At 48.5% G+C, this 21,087-nt stretch overlaps 8 protein-coding genes across 8 annotated transcripts; 4 read left to right on the top strand and 4 right to left on the bottom strand.

The window, feature by feature from the left end:
* Nucleotides 1-13: 13 nt before the first annotated feature.
* SPPG_06445 (uncharacterized protein) lies at nucleotides 14-3,146 on the bottom strand. Its single transcript, XM_016754650.1, has 9 exons — nucleotides 2,415-3,146; nucleotides 2,130-2,305; nucleotides 2,002-2,065; nucleotides 1,801-1,931; nucleotides 1,651-1,731; nucleotides 1,467-1,575; nucleotides 1,267-1,404; nucleotides 1,109-1,207; nucleotides 14-1,043 (listed from the first exon to the last, which is right to left on the bottom strand). The coding sequence occupies exons 1-9, from the start codon at nucleotides 2,784-2,786 to the stop codon at nucleotides 120-122; spliced, it is 2,094 nt and encodes a 697-aa protein (XP_016606066.1). The 5' UTR covers nucleotides 2,787-3,146; the 3' UTR covers nucleotides 14-119.
* Nucleotides 3,147-3,236: 90 nt separating this feature from the next.
* SPPG_06444 (60S ribosomal protein L44) lies at nucleotides 3,237-4,388 on the bottom strand. Its single transcript, XM_016754649.1, has 4 exons — nucleotides 4,237-4,388; nucleotides 3,874-3,985; nucleotides 3,551-3,715; nucleotides 3,237-3,479 (listed from the first exon to the last, which is right to left on the bottom strand). Exons 1-4 carry the CDS (start codon nucleotides 4,327-4,329, stop codon nucleotides 3,439-3,441), a joined length of 411 nt encoding a protein of 136 aa, XP_016606065.1. The 5' UTR covers nucleotides 4,330-4,388; the 3' UTR covers nucleotides 3,237-3,438.
* Nucleotides 4,389-4,666: 278 nt separating this feature from the next.
* Nucleotides 4,667-7,296, bottom strand: SPPG_06443 (uncharacterized protein). Its single transcript, XM_016754648.1, has 4 exons — nucleotides 6,465-7,296; nucleotides 5,658-6,290; nucleotides 5,414-5,585; nucleotides 4,667-5,333 (listed from the first exon to the last, which is right to left on the bottom strand). The coding sequence occupies exons 2-4, from the start codon at nucleotides 6,196-6,198 to the stop codon at nucleotides 4,916-4,918; spliced, it is 1,131 nt and encodes a 376-aa protein (XP_016606064.1). The 5' UTR covers nucleotides 6,199-6,290; nucleotides 6,465-7,296; the 3' UTR covers nucleotides 4,667-4,915.
* Nucleotides 7,297-7,479: 183 nt separating this feature from the next.
* On the top strand, nucleotides 7,480-11,155 carry SPPG_06442 (uncharacterized protein). Its single transcript, XM_016754647.1, has one exon. The coding sequence runs from the start codon at nucleotides 7,510-7,512 to the stop codon at nucleotides 11,044-11,046; it is 3,537 nt and encodes a 1,178-aa protein (XP_016606063.1). The 5' UTR covers nucleotides 7,480-7,509; the 3' UTR covers nucleotides 11,047-11,155.
* A 231-nt stretch (nucleotides 11,156-11,386) lies between these two features.
* On the top strand, nucleotides 11,387-12,461 carry SPPG_06441 (uncharacterized protein). Its single transcript, XM_016754646.1, has 3 exons — nucleotides 11,387-11,788; nucleotides 11,860-12,179; nucleotides 12,275-12,461. The coding sequence occupies exons 1-3, from the start codon at nucleotides 11,431-11,433 to the stop codon at nucleotides 12,398-12,400; spliced, it is 804 nt and encodes a 267-aa protein (XP_016606062.1). The 5' UTR covers nucleotides 11,387-11,430; the 3' UTR covers nucleotides 12,401-12,461.
* A 34-nt stretch (nucleotides 12,462-12,495) lies between these two features.
* Nucleotides 12,496-15,762, top strand: SPPG_06440 (uncharacterized protein). The gene is made up of 7 exons (XM_016754645.1): nucleotides 12,496-12,910; nucleotides 12,992-13,166; nucleotides 13,240-13,909; nucleotides 13,981-14,228; nucleotides 14,308-14,467; nucleotides 14,532-14,718; nucleotides 14,792-15,762. Exons 1-7 carry the CDS (start codon nucleotides 12,581-12,583, stop codon nucleotides 15,575-15,577), a joined length of 2,556 nt encoding a protein of 851 aa, XP_016606061.1. The 5' UTR covers nucleotides 12,496-12,580; the 3' UTR covers nucleotides 15,578-15,762.
* A 121-nt stretch (nucleotides 15,763-15,883) lies between these two features.
* SPPG_06439 (uncharacterized protein) lies at nucleotides 15,884-18,335 on the bottom strand. The gene is made up of 4 exons (XM_016754644.1): nucleotides 16,828-18,335; nucleotides 16,665-16,745; nucleotides 16,530-16,583; nucleotides 15,884-16,444 (listed from the first exon to the last, which is right to left on the bottom strand). The coding sequence occupies exons 1-4, from the start codon at nucleotides 17,966-17,968 to the stop codon at nucleotides 16,056-16,058; spliced, it is 1,665 nt and encodes a 554-aa protein (XP_016606060.1). The 5' UTR covers nucleotides 17,969-18,335; the 3' UTR covers nucleotides 15,884-16,055.
* Nucleotides 18,336-18,518: 183 nt separating this feature from the next.
* On the top strand, nucleotides 18,519-20,907 carry SPPG_06438 (uncharacterized protein). The gene is made up of 2 exons (XM_016754643.1): nucleotides 18,519-18,746; nucleotides 18,835-20,907. Exons 1-2 carry the CDS (start codon nucleotides 18,710-18,712, stop codon nucleotides 20,715-20,717), a joined length of 1,920 nt encoding a protein of 639 aa, XP_016606059.1. The 5' UTR covers nucleotides 18,519-18,709; the 3' UTR covers nucleotides 20,718-20,907.
* The last annotated feature ends 180 nt before the right edge of the window (nucleotides 20,908-21,087 follow it).

Raw genomic sequence — 21,087 nt, 5'->3', positions numbered from 1 at the left:
GTCCCGGGGGTCGACGCTGCAATTGCAGATAACATAGCACCCGTGTTCGGTGAGCAATGACCATCCACAAACATTATCCAATGCAACGGCAACTCTTGCAAGGGTCTCAGTGAAGCGCTCTAACGAGTCTCGCATACTACTCCCCATACGATAAAGAACATTTCAGATAAGGGCATCCGTATATCCCCAGATACTTCTGCTCTGGAGGTCCGTTCTCTCATTTTGTTTAGAACATCAATGCCAAAGTAGCTGCTGGTATAATGCCAATCGACTTGCGGAAAAGGTGGCGCTGGCAGGTTAACCTTGGCCTCCACCACCACCTTGCCAGTTCCAGCGTTCCCACTAACAGCAGAAACCGTACCAGCGGTTAGCCCTGCATTTTCCTTTTGGCCATTACCCAACGCTTCTTCCATATCCGCCAGTAAAAGCAAGAATGCTCTAAGCGCTATCAATAGGCGCTCGGGATTCACAACCGTATCGCCAACGACCATGTTAGATGCTGTAGACACAGAGCTGGAGCCAGTCAACATCGTGTTGGTAGTCCAATCATCCAGCATTGTACTCGGCACAGCGGAAGTGGCTGATCCTTTCTCACCCATGAGAATACTCGAGGTTGAAATAATTGCATTACTGGAGGCCGTGATCGCATTGCTTGGTCCCGAAAGCACTGCTGCCCCATGCTCAATCCCAAGCAGGTTGGTCAGCACATTGTTGGCTCCATATTCAGGATACCGTACACAAATAAAGTAAACAATTTGAACGAACGCGTGCAGGCTGGTTTCCGCAGGAACGACGCCTCGCCGATTCGGAGGAAATAGGACCTTTGTAATTGAATCTATGCGCCGATATACATTGGCGGTAGATGTTTCGCTGCACCGGAAGAGGTAAACCCAAAGTAGCCGGGTGATTGACGAAAGCGCGATCGTCCGTAGTAGCTTATCTCGTAGCTGTTTGACGCAAAGCTCCGTAAAATCACCCCAATGCTTGTGAAAGAAATCCTTTCGTGATACACACAATAGTGTATTGATCAACGGCAGTGCAGCCTGAAGAGATAATAGCGGTAACTACAATTGGGCCATTCAAGCGATACAACATGATGGGTTCCAACCTGCAAATGTCGCGGCTTGCTAACCATCTTATTCGCCTTTGGGAAAATCAGCTCCACAGTTTTCATCCATGCTGGAAGATTCACTTCCGCGGTTGCAACCTAATGACTAGTGTCAGCCTACTGTCGTAATAGGGACTTTTGTACGCGCTACCTCTTACCGCCGCTATGGGTTCCAGCAGCTGGACAAACACTTCAGCATATGCATGCTTTATCCGAGAGCTATGCGCATCATGAAACAACTCAGCACATGTCTGCAAAAAGTCGGCCGTATTTTCCAGTTCATCCATGGGATATATCTGAAAAATTTTAAGCTCTTGCATCTGTAAGACAAAATATGAGGCAGCATATCAGCACGTACCTTGAGCTTCAGAAATCTCATACTGCGAATGAAAAGGTCCAGCTTTCCTTCTTTCAAGGTAGCTGCCTTGGAAAGTTCTGAAACGAATCGCCCACTCACAGTGGCGAATCTTTCGGCGACGCAAGATACTCATGTCATTCTTTCTCCCAATCAGCAGCGCAAAATCAACAGTGAGAGCACTAACCGAATGTTGGATAGCGCTCCAGCGAGCTCCGCGAATAGATCAATATTTGCTTGCCGATTGACAGATCGGATCGTTAGATCACTGCACATATATTGCACGATAATTACATTCGATTTTTTTTGGGAAAGTCGAAAGCCTTGAGGAACTCACGGGTCTGCGTTTCGGAGCTGTCCAAATACCATATCTTCTAGCTTTTCAGCCAAGTCATCTGGCAGTGTTTCCCGTGTTAATCGTTGTATGATGGCAGTGAGAACGCGGCACAGTATGAAATTGGAAACTAGCTACGTTTTCAAAAAGGGGTTCAATCGACGATCTTACTGGGTAATCGGGTACCACCAACCAATTGCGTACCGATTTTCGTTCCTTTAAAATGTTTTCAATGTCTTTTCCTTTTAAATGAGGATACAAAGTTGTGCTGTCAAAAAAAGACGTGTCAACCATCGCAGAAGAAACTACTGTACGTTGTTCCGCCACCATACATGTTGCGTGTTCCTTCACCGGGAGATGCTTCGCTTTTCGACTTTCGCCAGACCATTATACTGTCGATCATCAGTTTTGGACAATGTTTGGCAACAGATCCAACCGACTCCAGTAGACAATCAAGCGTCTTATCGGTTCCCGGACGAATTGGTGCAAAGAGATCAAGCTCCCGATCCTGGGACGTAGATGATCACCGATGAGTAGCTGCAGAGACACAGACAATGACCTGCACACCATGCAGATATTCTCCTTTGGTAAAGGAGTGCTAAGGTCACAGCACGTACCAAGGGTTGGAGGTGCATCAATGTGTTCACTTTCAACTCTGCAGCTCGGACAAAGCGGGCAAACACATTCTGCAAAGCTAGTTGTGCTGGAGTGCGCTTCCCACCCGACCCACCTCCAGGCCCAGAAGCAGAGATTGGTAGCATGCTTGCCCGCTGACTCGACGTCTGATTTCCTGCTCCAATGCTCCCTTGTCGCTGTGGTACCCCATCTGGATGCGTGTTTGTCGCACCAGCAAACGTACCGCCGCCACTGCTTTGCGCTTGTCGTACCGGCTCTTGTCCAAGTAATGGCCCTTTAGATGGAACAGGTGGTGGTGTTTGCCTGCCCACCTCCTCTGGATGGCCGCGATCTCGACTCCCTCCCGCCTCCATATGATCAGATCGTCGCTGGAGAATTTACTCTAAAGGAGTGAGACCGCCACTGCAAAACTAGTCCGTTCTAAACTGTCTTTGAGGAGGACGGCCCAGGTATGCTCAACTTCCACGGTAGAAAGTGGCTGTCAAAGCCGTCTGTCGATTAATGCTATTGTGCGTGGCTGTTCCATGCGGCGAATGTCGCTTCAAAGAAAAAGGCAAGGAAAGAGCGCCTTTACGAAGCAACTTCGGGGTGAATGGCTATGGTAAACGAAAGATGTTCAGAACGCCAGCTCCAATGTGTGATTAAGTGTTGCACGGTGGATGGGGCCGGTATCTGACACCTTGGCCTCCGGCTTATGCAAATCAACGTGACGTTGATCTGGGACATAGAACGACAACAGGCATGCCATAATCACAATATGGAATGCACAATCACAGCATTAGATTCTCCATCGAAAATGGGGCTTTCCACATCTTTTCTCCACTCCACATTGCGCAGAGACCATCACCTCCTCTGTTCCATTACGGTCTGATTATATATTCCAAGACGGAAAGGGTCGAGAATTATATTGACAAGATTGAATACAACAGTGCCTGCTCTCGTACAGGACACCCCCCGGACCACCATGTCCTTCCACCAGCAACTCTGATCACGACCACATTGCGCTTAGAACTGGAGGGCAGCACCCTTGGTCTTCTTGTCACCACCTTTTTGATTGCGAACAATGGGAATGAGAAATAACGGCTATTTGAGATTAGGAACGACATCGAGTACATACCGAGCTCAAAGTGCTTGCATCGCTTCAATGCAATCTGCTGCTTGTACTTGCAGACAGTGCATTCCAAACGAAGCACGACCTTCTTCGTGGTCTTTGCCTTCTTGTGGAACACCGGCTTGGTCTGACCACCGAAACCGGACTGCTTGCGGTCGTAACGACGCTTACCTAGTAGGGACATCCATATGTCAGATTTGCTTCGGCTGAAACGGACATCCATTTCCTCAATTGCATTTGTTTCCACCGAAATCCACCCTTCGTCAACACTTTGCCCATCTCCCCTTCTACATACATTTCACATGGTGATATTTCCACTTTACACGTACCTTGAGCGAACAAAGACGCCTTTCCCGTCTTGTATTGGGTCACCTTGTGGGGGGTGTGCTTCTTGCAGTCCTTCCCCTTGCAGTAGGTGTTCCGGGTTTTCGGGATGTTGACCTAGAAAGGACAACCGATATCAGCATAATTCAGCACTAGGTCTCGCATAGGTTCCACTCGCGCATGTCCAAGCTCAATTTTCGCCATTTCGCATGTCTCTCCAGCCCATGAAATCCGCCCTCCCTCCTCCATGCTTCAGCTCTTTTCTAAAAGTCTCCAAACTTTTCCTCCCCGCCCTACTCCACACTCCAGCACCGTGATGACGGACAGATGGACGAGACGGATGGATGGATGGATGCAGGAATACGTACCATGGTGAACGGCGTTGACCACAGATGTTTGGACGAATTCAGGAGGGACTCTTCACCACACGCAGTACGGCCATCATTTTGACAGATGCTCATGTCACGTGACCAACATCGAACCCAAACGCAGCTTCCACCACTACGAGCAATTAATTGTTTTGGATAGATGATCTGTAAGCACTTTAGATGTGAGTATTTATCGTATGGGTAGGGTTCGTAGAGTCTCGGCACTACTCATGGGCGGAGTAGCATACGATCACTTCCTAGGACGACAGCTTTGGGGGACCTGGAATTTAGGGTATTCGTTTACGGGCCAGATCTGCTCCTCTGGCCATTGTCAATGTAGAGCAGAGGCAGCTCCAGCTGATTGAGGTCGCTGTGTAGAGTCGTCAAAGACGTGGAGGCGATTCATTCCTATGTGGAAATCTCGAAGATACTGAGCAAAATTTCATGTCATTGTAATCTTCGTCATTACATAAGGAGCATCCCGAGCATACTAAAAACGATTTTGCGTAACTACAATAAAAAAAACCTTGAGCGACCTAGCATCCCCCGCAAATAGCCAGCGTCCCAACTGGTCGTCCATCAAAACCCAGCAATCCCACGTTTATCCGTAGAGTTCATTCTAATGCAAGTAGTTCCCTTTCACACACACAATAATGGATGTTCTTCTCAAGCGCCTGAATTACATGTCGTGTCCCATGTCCACATAGTCCCCTTGTTCCATTGAATTGTGGTCAACGTGTTGCTCGCCCGGACCTGGAGGAGCCACGGATGGCATTTCCACTGGAGTACCCAGAGGGACCGATAGTCCCAGATCCACCTCATTGATGCCTGTTTGCTCAAGTACGCGCCGCAAAATCTGCTCGAGCTCTCTGTTGCGATCCACTTGAAGTGTGGCGAATGTCTGCATTTGCTTAATGTATTCCACTGAGCGACGCAAAATGACTCCTTTGTTTGGTTTGTTCTGCGAATCAGAAGCAAAGTCCGGAAGGAGAGTTGCAAGCTCCTGAATCTTTTCATTGATGTTGTCGCGGCGCCGGCGTTCTACTGCATTGTGTGACTCACGGCGTCGACGACGCTTTTCCGTAAGTTGATCCAATCTGGAAAGATTAAAGCGGCATTAGTCTCAATTTTTTCTTGCAATCTCACACTTTATGTTGCCAGGTTGTCGGATACTCACTGTTTTAAGCTTGATTCGTCAATCATTTCTGGTATCTGTCCGTAAGCCGAGAATGAGCTGGGTTGAGACCCAAGCAATTTTGCTTGATCCATCGCACCAAAGCCATTTGTAGCATGAACAGGCATGGACATTGAATAGAAGTTGCCATGGGGCATCTGTACTCCTGGGGTGCCTAATATTTACCAACGGCCAATTTAGTACCATCATCATCAACAATTTCCTCCGCGGGCCATTGCAGCCTTACCATAAGGGGTGCTGTGCAGGGACGTGCTCAACGAGCCCGATCCATGAGGAGTGAAATTCGATGAGCGCGGGCCAAATTCCGGATCGTCTAGGGGGGAGCTGGATAGTGGAGACATCATGACGGATGGGTCGGCAACTTCCAGGCCGCTGCCCAACTCGTATTCACCGCCGAGATTTCCAAAAGGATCATTGAGACCCTCCATTCCCGAATCTTCCTGTTTCACAGGAGGCGTGGAACCGAACTGATTGATGGCCAGCAGACTAGGGTCAATCGTGGACATTGCTTGCTTTTGCATTGGATGTGGATGATACGGTGCGTTGGGGAGGCGAACGGAAGGATGCTGCTGCTGTTGCTGCTGCTGCGGGTAAAATCCCTGCCCGTCAAAAGGCTGGTGTGAGATTATCATGGCGGGATGGGATTCTCGTTGGTTGTGGGATGCTTGTACTTGTTGCTGCTGTTGTTGTTGTTGTGGTTGTTGTTGATGAGAAGGTTTGTGATTATAATTCTGCGGTGATGATGACTGTCGTTGTAGAGGAATCATTGGCCTTTATGAGCACCCACGCATGCACTGCCGGACGCCAGGTATCGTCAAGGCTACAATGACAGGGAAGGTCGTAACGCTCTCTGTTTCACCTAAAGCCAAGGATCGTTAGCAAGAGGAAAGTTGACAGCATGCCAGTGACTTCCCCACCCATGCAGATCTCCCCAGACAAGGAGCCTCCCAATCCCTACGCCACCAAGATGAGTTCTATAGCCCACCATTGCTCACTCTCGACATGCTCCACTCAGATCGCAGGCCATGCTTACCTCAAAAACAGTAGGTGTGCTTTGTTTATGCCGGTGGCGTGAATCGGTTCGGATCAGCGTAACGAATAGGACGACTGGTTACTGGTAATATCCAAAAGTCGATGTTGGTTGTTATGTGTGGTTGGTTGAGGCAATCGTGTAGTGTTCTTTAACAAAAAAAAAAAGCTGGAAATCTGTTGGCAAGCGAGAGCGCAGTTGCAGTTGTTTGAACGAAACGGCGGCGAAAAGGGGGGGGGGGGGGGCGGCGCCAAAAGCCTTAAATTTTGAATATTGACCAATATAGCTTAGTTATAAGATTATTGCCGGTGTTCTTTTTATTGAACGACGACAACGACGACGATGAACGAAGAGGATATGATGACGACGATTAGTGACGATGACGGCAGGAATGGGACAAAAAAGGGCACAAGGATAAAAGGTTCATGCACATTAAATATCTAAATGTCTTCTATTCGCAGTCATACCACCCAAACAAGTGTGACTTTTCAAGATAAACAAAACGCAAATGTGGTAATGTTCCTGTCTGACTTTTTAACAAAACAGAACCATTCAACAGGACAAAGGGTCTCCCCGGGTCACCCGACGATATGATTTCACCTTGTTCGCTATTGAAAGGGCCGCTTGTCTTTTTTCTTGTTGCGTACGTCTCATCGACCACCCAAAGACGATGGTTCAAGGATGCCCAGGGTCTCTCCCCCCATCCCCATTGGTCTTTGGGCCATACGCCAACAAACGATCAATTGGAATGAACTCATCGTTTTGAGACAAGTCAAAACACAAAACGTTGACCCCCATGGGGATGCACAACACGACGTCGCGTGATGAAAGTTGTTGACCCTCCCAAACACCGCCCGACGCATCGGCAGCCCCCATTCAAAGCCTGTTTCCTTGGCAACATTCGGTGATGAAGTGCACAGTCATCCATGGGCGGCGTAGCCATAGTAAACAGGCACAGTCATGCATGAAAACCTGGTGTGTGTGTGGACAGTGTGCGCAGTGGTTGTTCTTGCAGCAGCCGAGGACCTTGATCGCCCATTAGCCCAGCATGGCCGATCTGGAAAAGCTTGAACATCTCTCCCTTGTATCAAAGATTACGAGCGAACTTCTCAACCACACTGGAATCAACGACAAGGTTCTTGCTGAGTTTATTATCGACCTGCACGGACAGTCAAAAAGCGTCGAAGACTTCAAAAAGAGCTTGGACAATGTCGGTGCTGAATTCCCTCAATCGTTTGTGACAAATCTCGATCGCTTAATTCGAACCTTGAAACCCCAAGGCAATGGGAAGAAAAAGAAGGGGAAAAAAGGAAAGGGAAAGTTGCCTGAAGAAAATGGTGGTGACTGGGAACAGGATGACGGAGAAGATAGGACGCTGAAGCTCGCAAAGTTTCCTGGATTAGCAATACCAGATGATCCAACCAGAGCAAGTCAATTGGTAGAGGACACCAAAGTCGCGGAAGATGTTCTTGCAGAGTTGGAAGGGTTCTTGCACTCAAAAAAGGACGAGGCGAACGCAAGGGAAAAAAGGGGTGACGGAGAAAGCTCCGGTAGATATAAGCGGCAAGGAAGTAGAAGCCGTAGTCGGAGTCCAAAACGCAGTCGAAGGGATAGCAGTCCACGACGACGAGATGAGGGGCGGGACAGGGGCCGAGGTCGTGACCGCGATCGGGGATATGGGGGGCTGGATGATGAACCCCTGCTCTACAAAATCTACAATGGAAAAATCAGCGGTGTTAGGGACTTTGGTGCATTTGTTAGTCTGGAGGGGATCAGAGGTCGCGCGGAAGGAATGGTGCACATAAGCAATTTATCGGCTGGCCCTGGGCGGGTTGTCCATCCGTCCGATGTCGTCTCAAAAGGCCAAAAAGTAAAGGTTAAGGTGATGACTATTGCTGGAAACAGGATCGGGCTGTCGATGAAAGACGTGGACCAAGAAAGTGGAAGGGATCTCACTCCTCACTTAAGGATCAAGACCAAAGAGGAACTAGCAGCCGAGGCAATGCGGAATCCTGATCGACCGATTCTGACGTCTTTTAGCGAAGTACCTGTAGTGGATGATATCGATACCCACACGCCAAATGTAAAACGTATATCATCTCCAGAAAGATGGGAGATCAAACAGCTCATTGCATCCGGTGTGCTCGATCCGAAAGAATACCCTACTTTTGATGAAGATCAAGGATTGCTAAATTATGAGGACGCCGAGGAGGAATTGGATATTGAGATTAGGGACGAAGAACCATCGTTCCTAAAAGGGCAAACAAAGCAGAGTGTGCAACTTAGTCCTATCAAGATTGTAAAGAACCCTGATGGAACAATGAACCGAGCGGCTTTGGCTGGGGCAGCCTTGGCCAAAGAACGGAGGGAGATTCGGCAGCAGCAGGCAGCAGCAGAGTATGATGCTGTTCCGAAAGATCTCAACAGACCATGGGTGGATCCCATGGCTGACCGGTCAGATAGACACTTTGCACAAGATCTGAAAGGATTTGGCAGAACTGAAGATAATGTTCCAGAATGGAAGAAGAAAACGTTCAATAACGCTACCACGTTTGGAAAGATTACGAGTCTATCGATCACGGAGCAACGAGAATCACTGCCAATTTTTAAACTTCGTTCGACCATTGTCAAAGCTGTGGATGAGAATCAGGTCCTTGTTGTTGTTGGAGATACCGGATCCGGAAAGACTACCCAGATGACACAATATCTTGCTGAAGAAGGTTTTGCCAACCGGGGCATGATTGGATGCACTCAGCCGCGTCGTGTCGCAGCCATGTCAGTTGCAAAGCGCGTTGCTGAAGAGGTGGGGTGCAGATTAGGTCAGGAGGTTGGGTACACGATACGTTTTGAAGACTGCACGAGCCCTGAAACCAAAATCAAGTACATGACGGATGGTATGCTTCTTCGTGAATGCTTGATCGATCCCAAGCTGAGCAAGTACTCGGTTCTTCTACTGGATGAGGCGCACGAACGCACCATTCACACTGACGTTCTTTTTGGACTGCTAAAGAAGACCGTCAAACAGCGACCCGACCTGAAACTTATTGTCACATCAGCTACATTGGATGCTGAAAAGTTCTCGACATACTTTTTCAATTGTCCGATTCTGACTATTCCTGGTCGAACGTTCCCTGTCGAGATCTTGTTTGCTAAAGAACCAGAGTCGGATTACCTTGATAGTGCACTCATTACCGTTATGCAAATCCACCTTTCTGAACCGCCAGGTGATATTCTATTGTTCTTGACTGGTCAGGAAGAGATTGACACGGCAGCAGAGATCCTGTACGAGCGAATGAAAGCCCTTGGGCCCATGGTCCCCGAGTTGATTATTCTCCCAGTCTACTCTGCGTTGCCTTCTGAAATGCAGTCACGTATTTTTGAGCCAGCTCCGCCGGGAGCACGAAAGGTCGTCATTGCTACCAACATTGCGGAAACTTCTATTACCATCGACGGGATTTACTACGTGGTAGATCCAGGATTCGTTAAACAGAATACCTACGATCCAAAACTTGGTATGGATGCGCTTGTCGTCGTTCCGATTTCACAAGCTCAAGCTCGGCAACGCTCTGGACGTGCTGGACGAACTGGCCCCGGAAAATGCTATAGGCTATATACGGAGGCTGCTTATAGAAACGAGATGCTGCCGAATGCAGTGCCAGATATTCAGCGAATGAACTTGTCAAACACTGTGTTGATGTTGAAGGCCATGGGAATCAATGATCTTTTGAACTTTGATTTCATGGACCCCCCGCCTGTTCAAACGTTGATCACGGCTATGGAACTATTGTTCCAGCTCGGTGCATTAGACAACGAGGGCTTGCTGACGCGTATTGGACGAAAGATGGCCGAGTTCCCTCTTGAGCCATCACTAGCCAAGATGTTGATCTTCTCGGTAGATTTGGGGTGTTCGGAAGAGATTTTGACTGTCGTGGCGATGCTTTCGGTTCAAAACATTTGGTATCGGCCAAAAGAAAAGCAGGCACAGGCCGACTCCAAAAAAGCAAAATTCCATCAACCGGAAGGCGACCATCTTACTCTCTTGTCAGTCTACAATGCATGGAAGACCAGCAAATTCTCAAATCCCTGGTGTTACGAGAACTTTGTCCAGGCCCGTTCATTGCGGCGCTCTCAAGATATCCGAAAGCAGTTGCTCGGGATCATGGACCGATACCGGCACGACATTGTCAGTTGCGGCAAGAACTACAATAAAGTGCGAAAAGCCATCTGTGGAGGATTTTTCCGTCATGCTGCCAAGAAAGATCCCCAAGAAGGATATAAGACCCTCGTCGAAGCCACCCCTGTATATATTCACCCATCTTCCGCCCTCTTCAACCGACAACCCGAATGGGTCATTTACCATGAATTGGTATTAACAACAAAAGAGTACATGAGAGAAGTCGTCGCTATTGAGCCAAAATGGTTAGTGGAAGTCGCTCCTGCATTTTTCAAAACTGCGGATGCGAATAAGATTAGTAAACGGAAACGACAAGAGCGATTGGAACCTTTGTTTAACCGGTATGAGAAGCCTAATGAATGGCGTATTAGTCGGGTGCAGAGAGGACATCGGATTTCGCAGACGTTTTAAGGGAGAGATTTGTATTGTGGGTTATGGACACCTGCTGCTGCATTCCTGCAGCAAGAATGTGCAGGCTTCTGCGTATATAATATATAGTTTGTGTTTATTGTCTGCCACATCGTCTAGGCCCTCGTCGTAGGATATCATGCAAACGTGATCAAAAGAGTATCATCGATTAATGTTCGATAACCTGTTCACACGGTCACAAATCTCCAAATTATTGGGAGCAAGCGTCAACATGTATTGCTTCCAGCAGCAGATTTCGCTGCCCGCAAACTATCTTGCTCAGGTTCTTACTCAACGGAAGCTGAGGTGATCGCGTTGCTTGGTCATCTTGTGTTACAGGCAAGTAGAGTTATCCTACAGCACAGTACGGACCTATGAGATAAGATCATGATGAACGCCCTCCACTGCATTCTCTTTTACGTACTCGTTGCGCCTGTGCTAGCCACCACCGCACCCCAATATGACCTTCCGCCTCTTCCGTATCCCCACGATGCACTTGAGCCGCACTTGGATGCTGAGACCATGCTGATACATCACGACCGACACCACAGAGCATATACCAACAATTTGAACGCCGCACTGGCAAAACTTGACAGTGAAGGAGCTTTAAAGGATGAAGGAGAGATTACTGTGGAAGCATTGTTGAACAGGTTGGCGCTGGAAGAGGCTGGTGATGTTGAACGGGCGCGATGGTGGGGTGACGAGTCTATTCGGAAAGATATTAGGAATAATGGCGGTGGTTATGGTGAGCCAAAAATGACCGCGAGATGCTCGAATGAAAATGCGCAAGTGACAATCTTACGCTATTCTCATCAGTAAACCACAAGATCTACTTTGCAAATCTCGCCCCGAATCCCCTCTCGGAGAACCGGCAACCTTCTCCCGGAAGTTCCTTTTCTGTTGCCATACACACGCAGTATCACACAATATCCAACTTCACTCAGCTCTTCACCAACGCAGCACTGTCGGTCTTTGGGTCCGGATGGGTTTTTTTGTGCTATGTTCCGGATACCAATGAAGTAGATATCATTGTCACCAAAGATCAAGATGTACCACAGTTTGCACCTGGTTATGAAGGACGAAACATGACGGTTGTGCTAGCTTTAGATATTTGGGAGCATGCATATTACTTGAAGGTACGTAAAGGCCAATTACATTCTTTGATCCAAGGAAAAGTTGGTAACGGGGGTTTCGACCATTGCGCACGGACGATTTGTTTTTTGTTGAGCAGTACCGAAACCAACGCAAGGACTACATTAGCGCATGGTGGCAGGTGGTCAACTGGACAGACGTTGAAAGACGCTTTGACAGCGGAGTCGGTGTAAAGTCCATACCTGGGGGACGAGATGAACTGTAAAGTTGGCTCCAATGTGAATATAGTGCGGTTAACTTGCGATTGAAATGTGAGTCATTGGGAAATGTGACGCCGCCCTCGCGTGTCCAATTTCCCACAGGATTCCGTGGCTTAACGAATGTCAAAAAGGAAACAGGAACTGGAGGACATTGTGATTTTCAACCAGCAGATTCCTATTGCACAATGGACTATCTTCCACTGAGATACCCTCCCGATTCTGTAGCTGCTGCTTTAGGATCAGATGCCAGTTTTAACCTTCCCCTGACGTCGGACTTTGATATCAGTTCCTTCTCCCTCGATTTCGCTCCCGTTTTCACTGTTGACGATCATTCTTCATTTGCGGCACTGCTTAATAGCGATGGAACGCCCCCTACAGCCCCTATTCCAAATATGTCTGGAGACGTCAGCCCTTTGGCAGGAACACGAGCAGCTGGTCCTGACTTCCACTTTGGTGATGCAGCGACGGAGTTTGAATTTGGCTTTGACTGGGTTAATGCAGCACAATCTATGGAGGTAATGAGATGGAATGCGAAATTGAGAAGTGTGCGACAACTGAAAGTGGCAGACTGGCTAACGCGGAATCTCTATTCGCAGGACGACCCTCTACCGGTGCCGCATGCTCGGTCTCTGGGCCCTGACTGCAACCCCAAAGTCTCAAATGCTGGCAGTGACAAACCACCGACTTCTGGCTCATCAAAGAGAAAATCTATGAGTGGCGATAGTTCTAAACCACCAAAACCTCCCGTATCTACCCGAAGAAAAGCTTGCGGTAATTGTCGCTTACCTTCATGTGCACCATGGGGAGATGGAAGACTAATCCTTGTCTTTGTCGATTCTTTCAGAGCCCTGTCGAGCCAAGAAGCTCCGATGTGACGGAGTGCGGCCTCACTGTTCAACATGCGCCCGATCTCCGCAAGGACCGAGACAGTGTATATATTACGCCGATAATCCGACGGCAGCTGCTGCACTGATGAGCGCAAATGGTGATCAAAATGAGTGTAAAGAAAAGAAACGCCGAGGTGGGGACATGAAGGCACTTGAGGACAGGGTGAATGCCTTGGAAGCGATGCTTGCTACCGCTATTGCGGGTTCATCGTCATCATCGACGAGCTCCCCTCCCCCGGTGCCTGAAACGTCCCCATCACCCCAACAAGAACCAGGTTACTTGAGCAACGAGCCATCACCCCAACAAGAACCAGGTCACTTGAGCAACGAGCCGTCACCCCACAACTCTCCCGCCACACAGTTTGACCGAGAAGACTCGGAAATGGAATTGGTCAGCGACGGGCCACCGGGGCCACCTATGGATCTTCAATCAGTTGCTGCGGCGGTGACCGTTTCGAAAACATGGTTTTGCGACCTTGCAAATCGATTGCGCTTCTTAAAAATTACGCAGCCGGCGGCAATTCAGCATCAACAGCAACCAGCCTTACCACCACCTCCCCCGTCCGACATGCTACCAGACTTGCATGAAGTTGTTGTACGATATGACTTACTTGAACTGTACTTTAGGTATGTCGTAGTGCCGTACCTTTTTTCCCTGATGATTCTTCTGAAATGGTGCTGACGGTAATTGATGATAGCCGAAGGGCCGCGTTTCTACCCTTTGATTTCCTTCACAAGGAAACGCTCATGCGCAACATCCATGAAGAATCGCCGATGCTTTTGTTTGCATTGTATGCTGCCACATGCCGTGCATCCAGTGACGAGCTTGTACGCAATTCCTTTGCCTTTTTCTATGCCAGAGCCAGAAAACTGATTTCTGTGCATGTGGAGTGTCCGACGTTGAGCGGTTTGCAAGGAATTTTGTTCCTTGCTTCAGCATCAATAAGTGAGTTTGCCAACTTGGTGATGCAACCTGAAATGATTGACGAGTTGTTGACCACCGAATTTGCGTATCGTCATTTTAGCGCAGGGATTGATGTCAACGGCTTGGATGTACTTGGGCATGGCATGTCGGATGGCGCAGTTTATCAGGTTGGACGTGGAGCCGGACGATCTGGGAATAACAAATTGGGCAGAGGCCGAAAGTAGGCGCCGCACGTGGTGGTGTGTTTACACGATGGAACTGTAAGGATGTCATGGGTTTTTACAGTCTATCAACCTCATAGCTGATCCACTTCTGGATACTTAGGATCAAGAACACGGTTTTGTCGAGGACACCCTTTTTTAGGGGAAATCCGGGGAGCGTCAAGTACCCCGTGGCCGATGCCATCTGGGAAGCCGCGGATGCCATTGGAAAACTTCCGCCACAAATGGAGGGAGGCAGCTACGTGGCATGGGCTGAGAAGGGATTCCGCTTTATGGATATTTATTCTAAGGTATACGTTTGCTACAGCCAATTAGCAGCCGAAATTATATTGCCAATGTACTGATGATGGGCGATTCCTATAGGCGGTAGAATATAATCGTCAAGCTCTCCGTGACGGCGTAGATTTCAACGCGGTGGATCCGGCTCTCACTGTGCTAGAGGCGGAAATGGAGAACTGGTTTCACACCTTGCCGTCAAGTATACGTCTGGTTGAAAGTCGATACTCGTATGCGCTATCGCCTGCTTCCGACGATCCACCATCAATTCACGCTGTGACATGTTACATGCTATATCAAGGCGCCATGTGTCTCCTCTATCGACCGAGAATGGTAGCCGCCTTTTTGAGTCCCTTGAAACATCCAATGGGTGTCAGGGCTATTGCGGTAGCTCAAAAAGCAGCCAATGATTTGGGTAGTTTAGCCCAGCGACTCGTGGCCCCCAATAGCATCAGTGGAGTGGATGGGGTGGCCTCGGATTACGGAACGTTTCTTCCCGCCATGGGGCTTTTTGAAGCGGGCATTATCTTGATCATGTCGTCGGCTCTCGCATGCGTTCGAGACGAGCCGGAGGCATGCAGTGCCGCCCAACAAAACCTCTTTGGCGTCCTCAAACTTTTGCGTGCCTTGGGTAAACGGCTACCTGCGTGTCGCCTCATGGCTGATGTCATCCAGGTCATCAACAAGGGGGTCATGAAAGGGAAAGCCTGTTTGAATTCCGAAAATCCAGAGGAATGGATGAAGACATTTGTGGGGGGAGATGAAGGCGACTTGGAGAAAGGGATTAGTGATGAGTTTTTGAGTAATTTGAAAAAACGAATGCTTGCTATGCCCGACGGTCTGGTTGGAGGTGAAGCGACTACATGCCAGTAGTCGCATTCTTGCGCATATATCTTTTTTTGAAAAGTAGTGGGGAGGGGTATTTTTTTCTAGTTTGCAATTGTAATATAGATTTGGATTCCATTGACACGCATTGGTTACTACCATTACCCCCCTTGCATCAGCAGCGTTGGGCATAGTGATTACATATTTTCTTATCGCACAAGTGTGTGAACTACAGGCGCATCTTTCCTCCATGTTGGCGCATTCTCCCGGACGACATTGTGGACTTGTTCAGATTGATCTCCATTCAAGGCTTCGTTCAACCACCAGGAGAGGGAGCTGTTAATAGTCATAATCGTTGGCAAGAAAATAGTAGTTAAACAAGTAAAAACAAGGCAGGATATTTTCCGACGTCCAAGTGATGTTCTTGTTGTCATTGCATACCATACAAAAAGTACACGGACATAGCGCCGAAAAAAAGATATATAACTAATAGAATATTTTGGATATTCCTAAATTATTACATACATCATTGTGCAGCTTGAATTTCACCATCTGGAGGTTGATGATTACTATCGGGTGGATGTTCCACAACCTGCACAGTCTTGTCCTGCTCGATCAACGTACTAAAAGTATTGGCAACGCCGACAGTACTGCCTGCAACACCGACATCCAGCGAAACTGCCAATGATTTCCGTTGCGCTTCAAGTTCTCCAGAAACTTTTGGAAGAGCGCCCATAGCGTATGATTTTCGTTTCCAGAGAAGTTCTTGTGATGATGCTTCTGCAGCGAGGATTGGGGGTGCTTCTGTTAGACCTCTTCCTTTGCATGTTGGACAGGTGGTGCAGGTGGGGCAACGGGTTGTTGTGGAGGGGGCTTCGTGTGGTGATGTTTTGTCGGTATGGCTGAATCCACGAGCTGTTATCCCAGAAAAAACGACATGATTGAGTAAGGGGCTTTTTGTAGTTTGTTGGCTTTTTTTTTGCTTGCAAATGCAACGTACCTTCGCATGTCTCGCAGAGGTTTTTATCGAAAATCATGCCAGATCCACCGCATTCTATAATGTAAATGTGTATTGAAATTAGTGTCCAGTGAAATGGGGGTTTTGGAAGCAATGTAGGATATTTGAACAACTTGCCATGACAGTCTGTACATTTCTTGCATCGTACGTTTGTGGCTGTTTTGTGCTTTGAAGGACTGCCGTGCTCCCAGCCCTTGCCTGTTTGCGCAACCATCCAAGAAGAGAATTCATGTTATCTACTCGCAAAAGATGTTTGTTCCAAGGTGCGTTCAAGTATTACCTTGACATTTCGGACAAACGACTCTCTCGGAAGCCAAATCAAAATGCGGTGCCCCTGTTGCCCCCCCTCCATACCCAGACTCTCCACTTTCGACATAATGAACCTTGACAGGCATTCCAGCGACAAGCCCACTCCCTAGTGTAGCCGGCTTTGGTGCAGCTATTGGGTTCGTCTGAGCTAAACCTGTAAGCGCCTTTGACACTTTTTTGGATAACTCCAGTGCTGGATCAGGCACTTGTGCTAAAAACTTTCCTGGCCCTAATTGAACTTGTGGGCCGTAATGCCGAGCGTGTTCCTGGACTTCCGCTAGCTGGGCGGTCAGGTACTGGACCTGTTGCTCGAGCCGTTGAATGTGGGCAACAAAAGGTGCGATCCGCGATGATACCAAGTTGTCTAGGTGTGCGAATATATGGGAATCGTAGGACCTGAGGGAGGAAGCTGGGCGGAAGGTTGAGGTTGGGGTTTGGTAATATGAGGATCGATCGGAGAACTGTGTGTATTCAGAAAGGGGTCTATCGTCCTCTGCGAATGTCCGATGTGAGGATGCACGATCTGAACCGGTGTATTGGGATAGAGGAATATCTTCATCATCATCGCTGTAGGGACGAGAATTGATTGATGGTGCGAGGGATGATGCTGGGGGTGCTGAAGACATACTTGATGTTGCGTTCGCTGATGGGCGAGTTATGGGTTGCGTGTCTTTGCCTTTGGATTGGTGAGATGAGGTGTGCTGCGATGATGAGGAAGCGACATGGTTGACCAGAGGAACATCATCATCCTCGTCGCTCGCAAGTATTGGCGCCGCTGTTTTGGACGACGAAGTTTGGGCTAATGGGATATCATCATCGTCGTCTGAGTACTCAATAGCAGCAACGCTTTGATGTGCTTCCGACTGTGCTGGGGGTACGTCATCAGTATTGTGAGGTCTCGCAAGTGGAACATCGTCGTCATCCACAGGTTGTTCTGCATTCGTTTCTGGTCCCTTCAATACCTCTACACGATCCAAACTCTCCGCAAGCTCAGGCAGGCTGGATTCAGGATCAGGTGTGTGCATAGAGTGACCATTATCTTTTGCTGTGAATTGAGGTGGGTCGTTGTCTTCCATGGGGCTTGCGAGGTCGCTTCGTTCCTCTTCGTCCATTTATATATCGAGCTTAAAATATGGACGGCTTCTGAACCTTGGCACACCTTTTTTCCACGGCCTGCCCTCTAGATCTAAACCCGAGCGTCACAGATCTGAAAGTACCCTTCCTAAAGACTTAATGCGTTGAATACAAAAGTCGGATATCGGAATACCAAGAATTCCGGATGCAAAACGTGAGCTTCTTTGCACAGAGGGGACAGCCAAAACTAAACAAACATTGGACTTCTGAAAGACAAAGGGGATTTGATGAAGAAACGTAAGCTGGAAAAGATGACATCGGCTAGTTTTCCTCACATGCACGGATGCTATTGTCCGCCATTATGATCCCTATAAATAAACATGTCTTTGGATCACTATTCTTTCCGACTCGTTGCCTCAGACATTGCAGGATGAAAGCTTCTAAAGATAGCTGCGATATCCCATACCGTGCATATCCGCCGAAAACAACCGGTAGAACCAAACTATTGCAACTGCGACGTTAATTGGTGGCCGGTTTTATGGTCAAGGTTTCCCAAGAGAGTCAGAGGCGTTGTCATGATCCCGTTGTGTTATGTTTAGCTCGTTGGGATATGGATTAGACGCTCGAGGTTTTTTTGAAATTTACTCTGGGACGGGGACTTTTTGTTGGCAAGGGTTTTTTATCTTGTTATCCCTCCAAACATCATACTTTTGCTTTTTGGATCACTTTGTGTATTCAGACTCGTTGCTCGTCCAAGCTAGTTTTTTTTTTCCGATTTCATGTCGTCGTTGGTGGAAGGCTTAAATATACCCAAAAGTAGGTTTGAGCAGTACACTGGCGGGATATTGGATGCAAACGGTGGATAATTGACCCAAGCACTTTTATTCCTTGTGCCAATACACAGATATCCTTGAGCGAAAGAGCTCCACAGGGTCACTGATGAGCACTTCCTCCATGGACGACACATTCATGCTGTCAAATGGCGACACAGATGGTCAGCATGGATCCTTTGCCTTTTTCTCTGTTCCTCCACCTACACCGGCCATGGCCAACCTGGCGGAAGAAGAAACAGAGCACGATCCGTTGCAGCAAACCGTGGCATCTCAAAAGTCAGCATCGTTGGAACCATTGGCGGACCGTGGCACGAATGTTGGCAGCAGTGGAGGGCTACGAAGGAGCTTTTCACATGGCTCGGCACCAGCGTTAGTTTCAGGTCGGAAGACTTTGGTGGTCCGGGGACGGGGAGGAAACACTGGTCGCAGAAATAATCAACATGCTCGCAGAAGGTCTGCGTCAGGACTCCCGCGGCTGTCTTTAACTGCCATCAACGAGGCTTTTGTGGTGAATGCAAAGGATCCCATGTTGAGCCCATGCGACGATGAACCAGAGAGTCCCGTCGATGCGGATGGTGGATTATCTGTGGTACACCGGATTACATCGTATAGCTCGTCGGATGTGAGCATGTTGCAACACGGCGGTTCACTGGATGGTCTGGCTAGTTTAACGAATGGTTTAACGTCTTCATCAAGCATATACGAGCAAAGTAGTTTGGAGGAAGGAGTAAATGGAGCTGGATTGGGAATAGGGATGGACGGCTTTGTGGGTGGATCATTTGTGGACGCTCTTGAAGCTGCTGCGACTCTTCAAGGAGCGGATCGAGTTTCAAACTTGTCAACGTCAACGTCTGATGTCGGCGAAGATGTGGAAGCCATGCTTTTGGCTGAATTTGATGAGAGTGCAGCGCTCATGGATTTTGACTCGGCCGCCAGGGAATCGATCGATCACAGCCATTACTTGGCTCTACAAAATAGAGGTTTGCTGCCTCCAAGCCCTCAGTCAAGCAACTCATCGCAACACTTTGATACGGGCAGTTCGCATCAATCCCTCATCTACCCTGGATATACGCAAACGCCGCCACATATAGCGGCAGCTCTAGCATATGGCTACGGGGCGCTGACTGTCCTTCCTCCTACCGGAATGGTCCCGGGCGGCGGCTATACTCCCTACACAGCAGGCACTCTGAGGGCTCAGAGCCCGCAGATCCTTCGCCACCCCTCACCTGCCCCCACATCTCCTGTTGTTGTCAATACTACAGGGCCGTCTCGTGCGTCTCCCTACCCTCTGCCAGTTAACCCTTTATTGATGTCCCGGAGTCGCACGCGGTCTGTGCCCGCTATGCGTCTGCAAACAAACCTAGCAGCTTCCAACAACAACAACAGCAACAACAGAAGGCAGCCTCTCAGCGCGGGACTCTATCCTGTGACGCCCGGCACACCAAATTCTCCGCCCTCCCCAATGACACCCATTTCCCCAACGATATCTGCATATGGCAGTCTCGACAACCATGTTGTTGGGTATGGATCGGCTGGGTATCCACTGGGCTTGTCGCAGGGCTCTTCCGGATCGCTACCGACACTCCATACTGCTAACCAACCACCACAGCTCGAGCACGATTATGCATATCTGACACCCACCACACCGCTTCACGGTCGTCTCAAATCGGGGCGTCATTCCACTTCCTCCCTCGCTAGCCCAAACTACGTAACCCACAGCGCGCCCCATAGCCGCCAATCCATACCCCGTGTTTCTTTTCCACGGACGTCATCGACACCCACTCCATCTTCCGATGCCAGCATCCCTCATGTTAGGATTGACGATCTGATTCGCGAACATGACGCACTCGTGGCCCAGGTTGCAGAGGCACAAAAGGCTCGACGAAAGGAAGATGAGGAGACTTCCAAGATGATAGAGACTCTGAATCGGCTGATGGGCGTGCATGGGATTTAGAAAAGCAAAATGTTGGGAGTTTAGAGTTTTTTGCAAAATGGGTAATTATATACCAACAATGGGAGATTAGACTGTTCAGTAGGAAATTTCCCCCCCAATATTTTTTTTTTTTTAGATTTCCATATTTTTTTGTTTTGTTGTTGATTCCTGTTGCTTTCATGGCTGGTTCAGTAATAATTATTCATTGACGTCCTTTCAAAAGAATTGGTTTTGATAAAAGTATCTCGACTTTGGCAAAGTGTGCTTCAGTTGTTATACGAGTGGTTGCCAGCAAGAACCGTCTTTGAAAATCACAATGCAGCAGCCTCAAAAGCCTCTAGAGTTGCACTGCCAGTCCCATCAGTGTTCTGCATCGGGCTTGTCGTCGACC

The sequence above is a fragment of the Spizellomyces punctatus genome (genome assembly GCF_000182565.1).
Source record: "Spizellomyces punctatus DAOM BR117 chromosome Unknown supercont1.12, whole genome shotgun sequence".
Classification (NCBI taxonomy): domain Eukaryota; kingdom Fungi; phylum Chytridiomycota; class Chytridiomycetes; order Spizellomycetales; family Spizellomycetaceae; genus Spizellomyces; species Spizellomyces punctatus.
The sequence above is the reverse complement of the archived record's forward strand: the minus strand, read 5'-3'. Positions and strand labels throughout refer to the sequence as shown.

What these genes read in the sequence shown, in the direction of transcription:
- SPPG_06445 (XM_016754650.1), bottom strand. Translation starts at nt 2,786, where the DNA reads ATGGAGGCGGGAGGGAGTCGAGATCGCGGCCATCCAGAGGAGGTGGGC. An exon ending in GGTGAAGGAACACGCAACAT is followed by an intron (nt 2,066 to 2,129) that starts GTATGGTGGCGG and finishes TTTTTTTGACAG; the next exon opens with CACAACTTTGTATCCTCATT. An exon ending in CAGCTCCGAAACGCAGACCC is followed by an intron (nt 1,732 to 1,800) that starts GTGAGTTCCTCA and finishes ATATATGTGCAG; the next exon opens with TGATCTAACGATCCGATCTG.
- SPPG_06444 (XM_016754649.1), bottom strand. Translation starts at nt 4,329, where the DNA reads ATGAGCATCTGTCAAAATGATGGCCGTACTGCGTGTGGTGAAGAGTCC. An exon ending in GGTCAACGCCGTTCACCATG is followed by an intron (nt 3,986 to 4,236) that starts GTACGTATTCCT and finishes TGTCCTTTCTAG; the next exon opens with GTCAACATCCCGAAAACCCG. An exon ending in GGCGTCTTTGTTCGCTCAAG is followed by an intron (nt 3,716 to 3,873) that starts GTACGTGTAAAG and finishes TGTCCCTACTAG; the next exon opens with GTAAGCGTCGTTACGACCGC.
- SPPG_06443 (XM_016754648.1), bottom strand. Translation starts at nt 6,198, where the DNA reads ATGATTCCTCTACAACGACAGTCATCATCACCGCAGAATTATAATCAC. An exon ending in CCTGCACAGCACCCCTTATG is followed by an intron (nt 5,586 to 5,657) that starts GTAAGGCTGCAA and finishes GGTAAATATTAG; the next exon opens with GCACCCCAGGAGTACAGATG. An exon ending in GACGAATCAAGCTTAAAACA is followed by an intron (nt 5,334 to 5,413) that starts GTGAGTATCCGA and finishes TAATCTTTCCAG; the next exon opens with ATTGGATCAACTTACGGAAA.
- SPPG_06442 (XM_016754647.1), top strand. Translation starts at nt 7,510, where the DNA reads ATGGCCGATCTGGAAAAGCTTGAACATCTCTCCCTTGTATCAAAGATT.
- SPPG_06441 (XM_016754646.1), top strand. Translation starts at nt 11,431, where the DNA reads ATGATGAACGCCCTCCACTGCATTCTCTTTTACGTACTCGTTGCGCCT. An exon ending in GAATAATGGCGGTGGTTATG is followed by an intron (nt 11,789 to 11,859) that starts GTGAGCCAAAAA and finishes TATTCTCATCAG; the next exon opens with TAAACCACAAGATCTACTTT. An exon ending in AGCATGCATATTACTTGAAG is followed by an intron (nt 12,180 to 12,274) that starts GTACGTAAAGGC and finishes TTTGTTGAGCAG; the next exon opens with TACCGAAACCAACGCAAGGA.
- SPPG_06440 (XM_016754645.1), top strand. Translation starts at nt 12,581, where the DNA reads ATGGACTATCTTCCACTGAGATACCCTCCCGATTCTGTAGCTGCTGCT. An exon ending in ATGCAGCACAATCTATGGAG is followed by an intron (nt 12,911 to 12,991) that starts GTAATGAGATGG and finishes CTCTATTCGCAG; the next exon opens with GACGACCCTCTACCGGTGCC. An exon ending in TACCCGAAGAAAAGCTTGCG is followed by an intron (nt 13,167 to 13,239) that starts GTAATTGTCGCT and finishes CGATTCTTTCAG; the next exon opens with AGCCCTGTCGAGCCAAGAAG.
- SPPG_06439 (XM_016754644.1), bottom strand. Translation starts at nt 17,968, where the DNA reads ATGGACGAAGAGGAACGAAGCGACCTCGCAAGCCCCATGGAAGACAAC. An exon ending in CGTTTGTCCGAAATGTCAAG is followed by an intron (nt 16,746 to 16,827) that starts GTAATACTTGAA and finishes TTGCGCAAACAG; the next exon opens with GCAAGGGCTGGGAGCACGGC. An exon ending in GAAATGTACAGACTGTCATG is followed by an intron (nt 16,584 to 16,664) that starts GCAAGTTGTTCA and finishes TTTACATTATAG; the next exon opens with AATGCGGTGGATCTGGCATG.
- SPPG_06438 (XM_016754643.1), top strand. Translation starts at nt 18,710, where the DNA reads ATGTCGTCGTTGGTGGAAGGCTTAAATATACCCAAAA. An exon ending in AGGCTTAAATATACCCAAAA is followed by an intron (nt 18,747 to 18,834) that starts GTAGGTTTGAGC and finishes GCCAATACACAG; the next exon opens with ATATCCTTGAGCGAAAGAGC.